At 41.5% G+C, this 13,187-nt stretch overlaps 1 protein-coding gene across 1 annotated transcript in view; it reads right to left on the reverse strand.

The window, feature by feature from the left end:
* Nucleotides 1-12,831, reverse strand: part of LOC139652500 (ephrin type-B receptor 4a-like) — a 31,970-nt gene extending 19,139 nt beyond the window's left edge. Inside the window, exon 1 of the mRNA XM_071529598.1 lies at nt 12,713-12,831. Coding sequence (XP_071385699.1) covers nt 12,713-12,794 — 82 coding nt within the window. The 5' untranslated portion in view covers nt 12,795-12,831. The remainder of the gene's footprint in view (nt 1-12,712) is intronic.
* Nucleotides 12,832-13,187: the final 356 nt, after the last annotated feature.

Consider the following 13,187-nt stretch of genomic DNA (forward strand, 5'->3'; position numbering starts at 1 on the left):
CTCTTCCCATGGTAAGGTTCTTCTATTTCTTTTGGCAAGCTATGGGGACCCGACCGAACTATGTGAATAAAAACAAAAAACACCAGGAACTGTGGACAGTCTACAACTATCTGACTCTACTTGGTTTTTCCACGATGGTTTCGATGATCACTTCACCACACCCACCTCTGCTCGCTCACATCTCAGCTCCTGCTCATTTATAAATACATTCCCTCAGTGAACAAACACCTACTCCCCCCACCAACTCATCCCCTTTTTATCCCCACCCTCCCCTTCCAATTCACTGACGAATCACTTTGATCTTTCTTACTGCATTCTACGTCGGTTTCGATTTCACTTTCCCATTGTCTGGGTCGCCTGTCTTAAGAACAGCATATGAAAGTGAAGACATGCCGTCACTAATTGTCGGCGTTGCTTATGCTGCACGTTCGTCAGTACATGACAGAGAGGTAAAAGGTAAATGTACCCTTTATCAAATCACTCTGCCTCTGTAATACTCGTTTCTTTTTGACAAGCTACACACCTCACTCTCTCGGCTCTTCGATTCGCAAACTCTGAAACTATCCTTGCACAAAGACACACGTCTCTCGCCTCTTTGACTTTCCCGCTGCAGAAGCCTAACAGCCTTGTAGCAACAGTCTCAGACGATAAAGAAAAAGGGGAGGAAGGGCTGCAGAAAGAGGGCAGAAAGGGGAGAGAGGTGGAAGAGGAGGATAATTGGGTGGCAAAGTTCAGGCCGGTGTTTTCCCGGCATTTGCTCTACCTCTACTTCACTTCAGCATAATTTAAAGACCACCTTCATAATGCGCACGCTCCGCCGTAAGATTGCCCCGTCTCTACCTTTCATATGCACACCTGCCTCTGTTTCATATGCTGATTTCAAGTAGTGGAGAAGAAATACCACCTCCAGGCACAGTAATCACTGTTTATCGCTCCTCTATCATTAAGGTTTATGAGACAGGATGCATGAGCCTGAGTGTTTCTATGCGATCATGAGTGTTTCTATTATGTGCATGCATGGCCTTGCCTCTCACTGAAGTAGATTCAGACTGAGCCCTATAAGAGGAAGCCGGCGTTTCCCCTACATTCTTTCAGCAGCGGTGGCCACCCACTGCTGGAAAATTACCCCGACTGCTAGAAAAATGGAGAAACAATGAAAATTCATCATCTGGCCGTATTTAACACCCAAAACAAACAGTTGTACAGTAATTACAGCACAATTGTGCGTATGAGAGGCATTTTTTTTTTTACACTACAACAGGAACTGATGTTGGAATTGGGATCAAGAGTAGAAGAACTTGGCCCTGGAACTACAATTACAGAGACATAAAATATAGATATATTAATATAATAAATAGAAATAATCAGCAAATGTTTGAGTTTTTATGTTCGTTTTGTAGAGGTACGGCGATGTGCTTTCTGTTTGAAATAGATATGACCACAAGATATCACTGGTAGCATGGCAGAAAGTTTATCTTCATCACCACCTTGATGTCAGAGAAACTCGGGAAAAGGGACAGAATTATTTATTCAACGTAAAAGAGAGACACAGCCTACAGAGAACAGCATAAGGTTTTGAGCTTGAAACTGTATTTTTGACTAGAAAGGAATAACACCACATAGCAGATACTCTGGTCCCATTACCCATGCAATCTGTCTTCTGACTTATAACTGACCATAAATTAGAGAGCAGGACCCATCCAATCAAGACCTGACACAAACCTCTTCTTAATTACATTCACAATTCTTCACTTTGCTCTTTATTTCTCTGCCGTATGCCCTTCCCCTCCCACTTTTCCCCTTTCTCTGCGGCTCTGGAGTGTGATAGGGAAATTATAGGCCTGTGAGCATTTGCCCTGCATCAGCTACAATTAGACCCCATTTTAATTAAAGAAACAGAGTGCCAATTACCTTTACACACCCAGAGAAACTGAGACAGGGAGAACAGTGACAATGGAAAAGAGGAAAAGTAGGATAAGAGCTGTAAGAACAAGGTCTGGGATTTACTGATGGGATGGATGGTGCGGGGTCTAACAAAGCTGAAGTGAAGGAGTGACAAAAACAGACGGGCCTATCAGGGCTTTGCCAACAATAATGTATGAGCTATGTTCAATATTTGATTCTGAATGGCTGTAATGTCGGCTTTTTTCCCCTAAAATTGCTAAAATTGCCTGGTTGAAGCATCCAGCTTTATATCAAGCCACATCAGCAATAGTAATATCTTGGTAGCATCATATTGCTGCATGCTTGATAAAATTTTACTTTCTACAACACATGAGCAATCATGCACCCCATCTTCTCAGCGCGCGATGATGCCACTCACTCATAGCCTATACTGTCATTATTTAAAAAAAAAAAAGTTAATGGGGACAATGAAATGTCTAGATAGCAAGCTAGCAACGTCAAAAAAAAAATGTCAGGCCATATTCACACAGTGCTAACCAGAGGCAACATTAGTGAGGCTGCTAGCATAACATTAGCTTGCTGATTCATAGCAGTTTGGGACCAGAAAACTGGTCCACTGCAGAGTAGTTATCATATTTGCTGGAGTAGTAAAGTAGCCTAATTCCCTGGCAGAAGATTATCATGTTAATTATATGGTGGGAATGACTGTCCTCCAGGTATTGTTCAGATCCTCAGGTGGAGGGAAACAAAATCAGGCATGCTTTTTGGATGTTCTTGTGCCTCAAACTATTTTTTACTACCTCCATGTTGCACATACAGAAGAAAATAAACAATAAATTAAACAAATCCCCATCCCTTCGGTCATTTTCCTTTATATTTTAGCTTTACACCTCCTATGTTCTTGTGTGAGACCATATTCACACATCGTTAACCACAGGCAACGTTAATGAGAGTGAGGCTGCAAACATTAGTTTGCTGATTCATAGCGATTTGGGACTAGAAAACTGATCCATTGTAGGGTTGTTACTAAGGTTTGCCCTATTTGCTGCAGTAGTGAAGTGATTCCATTACAAAAGATTATCATGTTAATTATATGGTGGGGATGATTGTCCTCCAGATATCGTTAAGACCCTCAAGTGTTACAAGGGATTTCGCTAGCAAGTTTTAAATTTAGCAGATTTTGGATGTTCTTGTGCGTCAGGCAATTTACAGCCTCCATGATGCAAGATAAAATGAAAATAACTTAACAACCACTCCTGTCTTTTTGTGAGTGCAGGTTAGTGTGTGCATGTGAGCATGAATGTTAGAGAATGTGCAAAAGCTGATGGGGTGAATATGTGCACCGCTGTTTGTGTGTGTTTGACACAGAGTTGTGTCTGTGAGGGAGGGAGATTAGGCCTCCGCTTCCTGCAGTCCCCTTCCTGTCTCCTGGTCTGGTGGGGGCCGGCCACCAACATGCACATCATTCACCACAGCAAGTTAAGCGAGAAACACGTTGACTGCTGATGTATAACAAAGGCCTCCTGTGGCACTTGAGGATGCAGGTGAGCTACTACCAGTATGTGTGACTGGATGTAATGGACAGAGTAGAGAGAGGTGAAAAGGGAGCGAGAAAGAGTGTGAGGTGAAGTAAGGGTGTTAATGTTCGACGCCTTTTTTGTTTCTTGTGTTGTGGTTCTCCCTGTCCCAGGACAGGAAGCGACCCCGTTAGGGAGGAAGCCTCACACTGGACAGAACCCAAACCTGCTACCAGAAATGACCAACACAGCTGTGAACCAACATGGCCGACTGAAAGCACTGAGGATTAAGGATTTGGCTTAAATTTACTTAGTCACCGGAGTCTGACTGGACTGAATCACTACATTGTGCAATTCTCTGACTGATTCTGACCCCAGATGCGGGTGTGCTTTTCCCAATTACATTAGTCTAAAAGTTCCCACTGGAGGAAGAGGTCAGATGACATCAGATGACTTGTGTTGTGTAGCTAACAAAAAGCACAGTGCAACGGGTGAGATTAATCTGATTTCTAGTTGTGTGATAAGTGGCTCAGCAGAGAATCTATTCTGATCCCCAGGAAATCACCTTTTTAATCTTTTCTAATTCATTCCCAGTGTTAGATGTACATTTGTGTAACATTATAGATTGAAGGGCTGGAATAAAAGCTTTTCTCTGGGTTTGGGAGACAAAAGTGAATGTTTACTTATAGAGACGGAAGTATCCAAGGGCATACAAATGAGAAACGACCTACAATTCATAGGTGTTCTCCTTTAACTGATTGTGGTAAAGTGGCAGGTGAAATTGTTACAGCATTCTACTGGCATGAGTAGAAAATGAATATATAATTTAATCACGCTGGTACAAAATGCTTAGGCCCTCCCATATAATCAGAGGTTAATAGAAGGTTACAGAATATGAGACATGTAGTTCTACACCATATTATATCGAGTGGGAGTTATAAGTAACGAGTTTTGACCTCAGGTGTGAACAATGTTGAAAAAACACTTTTGCATCTTGGATTGAAACTGCCATGTCATTTACACAAACAACATTCACACAGCTTTGAGGCCTAAATATTCCAAAAGAGAGTGCCGGATGAAAAATGCGGCAGAAAAACATGATCCCCAGAAATGTGACAACTATCATTGATTGATGACAGATTGCATAATTATAGGAAGTGTTTGCTACTGTATATCGGCGTGCATCAGGAACTGTCTGATGTTGGTGAAGAGCAGTGAAAGCAACAGATTTTAATGCATCACCAAAAGGATTCTTTTAGTACACATGGAGGAAAAGCAACCGCTCCCAAGTTTCCCCTCTTTATTGTGGAAAAAGTGTTAATCATTTGGAATGCAATTCCAAGTAGACATATTTAAGAACTCCAAGGCTGAAAGAATTAATTAGCAGCACTATCTCTCAGTGTAATTTATTAAATTGCCTCGCTTTACAGCATATTTCAGCTTCTTTGGAATATCGATCTACCTGAGTGTTTTAAAATGAATTCACCTCCTGCTAATGCCAATTATGGGCACCGCTTTCTCCAGCCCTCTTCAAAAAATAACCTAACTGTGTAAAATTGAAAGGCATCTTGAGAATATTGTTGCAGGTTATGCCAACTCCCTGAGGCATGGCTTCTAAATACAAAATCCAATAACAGGAGGATAACCTTGTATGAATTACGAAAAAGAAGTTACAGATCTTTTCACAGATCATTTTATTCGGAGAATGTACTGCACTTTTCACAACCTTGGTATTTCCACAAATCATGCTGTCTCGAAATAAAAGATTATATTACGGAAAGTAAAAAGAGATACCCAAACTGGCAAGTAGCCTCAGCAGTGGGACGGTGACCCATCAGGTTTTGCGGCATGAGGAAATCACGACATATCTGCCAGACATTTCAGATTCGCCATATTTCCACTGTAACCTGAAAGCTCACATCGTTATGAAACGCGTCATGGACTCCCTTTAAATCAAACCCTAGTCTCCTCCATCTGGTTCCTCTACTCGTGCCTGATCATTCTGCTGTTCTCCATGTTACTTATTACCTCGTACTTCTTGATCACACATGATCATCCCAGGTACACAGGGATTTTTGTCTCCTCTATTGTCTGGGCACTGTGACTTTGATCCTTGCATTTCTTACTATTGGACTGGCAATTTAGGAATTTAAAATCAGCTTAGGAGCATCAGCTAAATGCCTAAAATGTAAAACAAAATAAAAATACAAAGATATTTTTGAAAGCTGAATTAGAGAAATGCTACTACTTTCATTTTATTTAGTGGGCCAAAAACGTTTACTATATTGAACAAATTCAAAATACAATTGAATTGTTGCACTTACAACATACTCTGTCATCTGGCATACTAAAAAAAGATTCATACTGTAACATCTTATGAGCTTCAAAAACTCACTCCTCTACAGGCAATTAGGAGGAGGGGATCTAGAAAAAAAGCTTCTCCAGAGAGAGGCTTACTGGCAATAAACTTTGGCCACAGTTTCTAATGGTTTAAATGAAGATTTTGAATTGACTTGTTTTCTATAAATAGGATGCTAACATAATATTGACATTGTGAGATTGATAATGTTGGTTGTATAAATAATGTGATTGAAGCAATCAATTATGGTAATGACTATGGCTGATGTCATTATAAATAAACCTGTGTTTGTGATTTTAATTTGCACACTGAGGAAGACTTGACAGTCGAAACGTCCGTGCCAAAACAAGAAAGAAAAGAAAATAAGTGTGTGAAATGTGTGGGCTACCTTTGTTTTTTTCATACATACTAAAGAAACACATCATACTGTAACATCTTATGAGCTTCAAAAACTCACTCCTCTACAGGCAATTAATATTCATAATTTCAGCTCAGCCACATACATTTAGCTGAATGATTTATTTTCAAAGATCTTGGTGCCACAAGATTGAAGGGCAAGTATTTTAGTAAACAGATGTGTTGCACGGTGCACGGCGTGAAAAACAACATCATTTCATGCCTTTACCGGCGGCATGCCTTTGGTAAAAGGTGTTACTTTGTTAGATGTTTTCATAATGTTACAGTCTGTGGGTCTGTGGAGTGTGAGAGAAATTGAGATGAACAAAAAATACTATAAGCCATATTTATCTAGGTGGAAAATGTGTTTACATTGAGGATAGGATGGAAATGATAAACTGAGTCATTGATGAATCATCTGGCAGACACTACTAGTCAACAATAAAAGTACCAAGCAGTCAAACTAAATCCAGTTATCAGAGTTACCAGGAGAAAGCACTCTATTTCCATGCTTCATCAAAATAAACAAAATTCACACATTTTATGTTTATTAAAGATAACTGGGAAAAATTAAATTCATTCGCGTGGATTCAAATCATATGCCATCTGGTTTGGAAAAGGATTGCACGCATAGTAAGATACAATACATCTGCATTTCTTTTTACCACAGTGCTGTCATCATGGCACCATGGTCTCCAAGAGCCAAATTCAGGTCAGGCAGAAGTCGGCTTTAGACAGATACTTCGCTATTGTGAAAATTTGACTTTAACAACAAATCTTACATCTTAGATGTACATTTTCCTCTTATCGTATGCAAATGAGTTTCCACAGCAGTTTGTAGCAGTTTTGGACTGCTACAATACATTGATGTATAGAGATGCATATAGCTAAATCTTTTCATGATCGTAAGACGTACTCTGGCAACTTATAATGAAGCACACTGTTATAGAAGCAGTACCTCTATGTATGTATGTTATATGCTATATAGCAGTTCAGTTGTCAACATTAATGAGCAAGCCAAGTAGCCTGACATTACTGTAGAAGAGATGCAAGCAGCTGATCAACTAGGGAGCTGCTGAGCTGAGGAGCTATGTGTCATCACCAAAAACACACCATGGGACAGTACAGGTTTTGCACTTGTCTTCCAACACTCTATTGATCCCTGAGGGGGATTTTCACCGTTTTGCCTCCACAGAGAGGTCAGAGGTCAGGGTCAGCAGCACCCCTGCAGGGTGGAGGACACATGGAGTCATGTGGTATTGAACTCGAGATCTAGGATGATCTCTCTAAAGGCAAATTTATGGTTTCTGCGGTGTGCCCGGTGTGCCCGGTGTTCGTGGTGCGGAGGGTCTGTGCGGCGAGTGCGGAGCCCCGCAGGGGGTGTGCGGAGGGTCCGCACCGCAAACACCAGGCACACCACAGTTCAGAGGCTATGATTGGTTAATGGTTACTATGTTAGTTGGTTAGCAGGGAAGTAGTCTAATTGAGCCAACTGACAGCTGACAACCAGCAAAAATTGACAATCGGAGGAGATTCTGCAATCTCCGCGAACACTGCACTGTTACCGCATTTACCATAAAATGCTGTGGCTCTGCAGAGAGAACAGTCTTGCCGTGAACACCGCGAACACCGGGCACACCACAGAAACCATAAATTTGACTTAACCAGTAGGTCACCCTTCCACCTCCAGGTGTCTATGGTGTCTTTCAATATTCTAGTCAGACTAGTCAGTTTGTCGGTTAGACAACTTTAGATTACTCATCAGCTGATTTGTGTCTCTGTATCATTTACTTGATCAGGATACGTACCAAAGGTTGTCATGTGTGCCTCTACAGCAGCTGGGGTGATGAGTTATCCTACAGAGTAACTGCTGCAAAACTAACTCTTGGTCATTCGTTAGTGGTAAACAGCATGGAAAGTGGTACTTTTGTAAAATAATATATAAAGAGTGATCTATCCTATTTTAAATCTGGACTGATGAAAAACCCACATACCTCCATCCACTGCAAAAATGCACCTAACAAACAGCCACTCTCCATGAGCCCCAAAAATGACTATTGCTGTACTAAACAGAGTTTTTATCAAAGCTTTTACAAAAGCAGCATCTACAATCATTCTGAAAAAAAAAGATCTTGCCGAAGCAAACACACACACACAAGCTTTCAGTGACTAATCTTGCAGTGGGAGGTGGACAGCTTGTGCAGACTCCAGCTAAATAAACCATCTAAGGATTGACACATCTAAGTAGAGATACAAGAGAATAGTCGCTCTTCAAGGCTTTTCTCTTTTATTCTGACACATCACTCTCTTTCATATCCAAACATCAACAGACGCATTGAGAGCTACAACTCTTCGTCAGACTATGCATTGCTCTTACAAGCTTACTACTGGGAGTTTGTGTGGTGGTGACTGATATCGAGCAGAAAGAAAGGCTCATATTTGGCCGTGAAGTCTTAAGAAGAAAACCTCATAGCCTAATTTGCCTTCTCCAGCTACTTTTCTTCAGGAAGTGAATTTAGTAGGCTAGATTACGAGATGCACAACCACACTTTTGGCCAATCCCTGACAATTGGACCAAGTTTAATAATGCAATGACAGTTTATCGGATAGCCTTAAGCAGAGATGCAAATCACCAATCACCAGAAGCAAATGGCATTGGGAGGATTTTGTGTGGAGGACATCATAAAAATGAAACATCAAACGGCCGAAAAAAGAGGTGCTGAACGCTCCTTTCACCAGACTGACCCACTCCTTTTTGGAGGATGCGTCCCTCTTGAAGCCAGTATGAACACATTAGCTGTGTGCATACTGTGGGAGGGCTGCTACACAGGAATGTGTCTGCTCTGCTGTATATTTAGCAGAGCCCACTTGGTCCAGCGCAGTATGTAAAACAAGCCCTGGGAGACTTACTGAAACCTTATGTGTGCATCAAGGTGGAAACATACTTATGTTCTTCAGGTTGATCCCCTACCAACTGGATTCTATTTTAACTTGAAAAAACGGATATCAAACACAAGATGTAGGTCAACGTATGATGCGTGGAAGAAAATATCCCAGACTCAAATCAAATCATGCCTACTGATGGTGTATGCCTTAAGTATGCAAATTTGTACTATCAATTCCTAACATTGTGTACACATTTTTTTCTGCACGCACCGTCTGCACATGCAGTCCCAGGCTCGAACCTGCCTTATGTTCATTTTCTTCCTCACATATTTCTATTTTTGAATGTAGCAACATGAAACATCATAAGATATAGGACAACAATGGCATGTAGAAATGCTACACAATATATATTTCCAATGTGGTGCTCAGTATGTGGACATAAAATAACAGCCTTGATTGCTGTGCAAGATAAGTGACATTAGACAAACTGCGAAGAGCTTGGAACTAAAAAAAAAACACTGCATCTTAATGCCATAAACAAGCCTCACTGTAAATAGCACAATTTTTGCACATTTCTCCTTCCCAGTTGTTGTCTTCTAGTCCTTTTTTTATCCCATTATTATTATCCCATGTTCATCACATTACAGTGCTCATATACAGTATCTGGCCCCAGGTGCTTGTGATTTCAGCATATTTTTGCATATAAGCAAAGCACACACCATGCACACTGCACAGTGTGCAAATGTGCAAACATGCACTCTTTGCCCTCTCTGCACTTGTTCTCTCTGTCTAAGTCGTTGACTCTTGCCGGTCTTCCCATCTCTCCTTCACTCACTTCAAAGAGAACCCCCATCCCTCTAAAAGTGCCATTCTCCTTGGTGCTTATGGCTGATAGGCTGTGGCCTCATTCCCTCTCCTCTGCAGCCTGTCCCCATTGTGTCCCACTCTCAGAGAGTAGCATGTGGGTGGAGGTAGAGGACAGACTGACTCTCGACAGTGAATGCCTGACACGGATGTACGGGCTGGGGGTGTATCTTCTCATCGAACTACACCATCATCCACCTGCAAGTCTCCGCTGCCGTGTGCATCCTTCCCAGCAAGGAAACAGAGAAAGAGAGAGAGAGATGGGGAGAGAGTACTTGTGGCACTCAGATGCCTGTTTAACTCTTGAGGAAGCTAATCATGGGATTGAGGTGCTGGGGATGATGGGCTACAGGCTTTCAGAGAGGGGGGAGGTTGCTTTAAATGCAAATCCCTTTCTTATAAAAATCGGTTCCGTTTAAAAGGATTTCTGGGAAACGATCCACATTTCCACGGCAGGGGAGACAGTCGGCAAGAGAAAACAGCATAGCAGCAGTCAAACATCAAGGAGACAGAGGACGTGGAAAGAGTAGCAAAAGAAAAGGCTACATGTCTGTGAAAGAAGGGATTGAGGCCCGAGTAAGGCCTCTTAGATTCTGAATAAAAACATCCTTTCTGCATTTACTGATTTGAGACACTTTGTGAGTTTAAGTTTAGATTGTGACGCATTATGCCACTCATCATGCTAGTTACGCCACGGAGGAGGCAACAGGAGTGGTAGAGAGGTGAGTGAGTAAACAGAATAGACATGGTAAGGAAAATGAGAATGCAACAAAGGGAGGATATGCCCCCTTTGAGAGATTTTGGAGGGTTACTCTTTAGGGCTAATTGTGAAAGCTCACTGGCTCACTGAGGTGGAAATGATTTTCCTCTTCAAACGTTCTGGGCAAAGACCTCTAAAAAAAGTCAGTTATATGAAAATGCTGCCTTCCACATAAATGGGGACTTCTATCTGTAGGCTATCAGGACAAGATTGCTGAATGTTTTATTTTGCATAAAGAAACCAGTTATATATTGTTTAGCTGGTTGGCTAGCAGCAGCTGATCTGTGTTGTAGTATAAAGGCAAGATGCAGTTGTGTGTGTGTGGGCACACCTTGCTGCCTCCACCCAAAATCAACCCACTAGGCAACTGCAATTGTTGTGCCCACAAGCTATACACGTTTGAGCTATTCCTGTTCAGACTTGGCATATCAGCTGCATGTCATAAGAATTGTCAGTGTGCCTTCGCTTGCATGAAGGCTTTATCAACTTCTTGGCTTCTTTCTCATCCCATTGGAATGACGGAAAATCTGCTCATGGAATAATTACATTTTCCTTTTTTTTTTTTGACAACATGATTTCTTTTCATTTTGTGTAGACAAAGTGTGGCAAAATGACATCTAGAGAACAAAGATGCTACAGGTAGCAAAACAATATGGCAACATCATATTTAGCAGCTGTATATTAGCCAAAAAAAAGCATACTGCAGGGTATGCAGCAGCCCTATGCCACTATCACAGCAACACAGTACAGTAAGCTAGTTTTAAAAAACCCTGTGGTTCAACCCCTCCTCAAGAAACACAGCTGTGATCCTTTGAGCCTCAGTAAACAACCTATTTCAAAACATCCTTTTCTATCAAATGTTTTAGAGAAGGTTGTCTCAGCAGCATTTTTAAGAAACACCAATAAGGTTTCAGTGCACTCCGTGGCACTGAGACATCCTCACTTGATGCCACAAATCACAGAATGACATGGCAGTAGATTAAAATAAATAAATATCCAGTCTACTAGTTGATTCTGATTTCTCAATGTGGTCCTCACTGAGATTCAGTTTGACACGCCTGCATTAAGCACATTACTCCACGCATATCTGATCCCCTTGTTATGCTGATGACGTCCAGCTGTATTTGCCTGGAAAAGCAGGTAATCCGAACTGTGTCACATCATTTTCTTCAACATGTCAGCTAGTTTGAGATGGTCTTGCTTGGCCCTCCTGGGTTCACAAAGCTGATTCAGGACAATCTGTCTGTCAATGTCAAGTCTGCTGCTGAAAATCTATGAGGAGTTTGATCCAGTTTTTAAGTTTTGATGAAAACCTTCAGCCATTCTTTCTCCAGCTGAAAAATATCTCAACAGTAAGGCACATTTTTTATCCAGGAGAAAGTTCTCGTCTAGATTTCTATCTAAGTGCTGCAACAAGGCTTTTAACCACAACTAGGGGACATGACCACATCGGCCCTACATTAGCCTCCATGCACTCATGTTTTAGTATTGATTTTAGGATTTTACAGATCACATCTGAGGTTAAAATGGGTGCTGGTCCCTCAGGACGCAGTCTGAGAACCTCAGGCACCTTTTGGTCATTTGAAACTGAAAACAGAAATTTCTTCCTGAAGAGGTCAAACAGACAAAACCACTAACTCGGTTACTACTCTTGACAAAACTGTGGAATAAACTCTTTCAAAACAAACTGAAGCCTCATACATCAACTGGCTAATTGACTCGAAGCCAGAAATGCTCTCAAGAAGAATTACTATTTTTACATGAGTATTCCCATAGGGAGCGTGTCTGCTCAACAGTGAATTTATGGTGACCTTACTATTTTTTTTAAATATGTTATGGTATCACTATAATACTTGTACACTATTCCTACAGGGACTATAGCTTTGGTGTGATATTTGCATAACATCCTTTAAAAATGTACTGCAGGGGTCCCTTTTCGTTAAGGGAGTGGCTGTAACAAACACAGCCCAGTAACTACAGAAAACAGACATATGGCAGCATATTTTTAGGAAACTCCAGACTCACCTTCCTCTGCAGAAGCCAGCAGAGCCAGGTCCAGGAGGAGGATGCACCCCAGCAGGACGATACTCTTGCATGTCGGCTCCATAATGTCACGCAGAATAATGCAAACGGGCAAACGAAGCGACTGTTTTGCCTGGATTAAAAAGTAAGTGGCACGGGCGGCTCGGCTGGCTCGGCTGTGCACCCACTGACCGCAAACCAGTCCGCATTTAACATGGACTTCAGTTCAGAGAGATGTGGTCAAAACACTGTGGTAGCAAAAACACACTTAATAAGAACAACACCTAAATAGTCGATTATGAATGTTAACTACTTTTAACTGGTCGGATGCAACACCTTTAACAACAAGGGTTAAACCAGGCTGGAAACTTCTCAAGATTGTCCAACTTTGTGTCTTGGGAAGGTCTTGGAGGAGAATAATAGTCTTCTACAAGTCTTAGGGCTTTAACCCCTAGTTTCACATCCCAGTCCTCTGTCA

This window comes from Centroberyx affinis, unplaced genomic scaffold, assembly GCF_046629955.1.
Source record: "Centroberyx affinis isolate AG114_WGS23_722 - 3 ecotype Tasmania unplaced genomic scaffold, CSIRO-AGI_Caff_v1 ptg001805l_1, whole genome shotgun sequence".
Lineage (NCBI taxonomy): Eukaryota > Metazoa > Chordata > Actinopteri > Beryciformes > Berycidae > Centroberyx > Centroberyx affinis.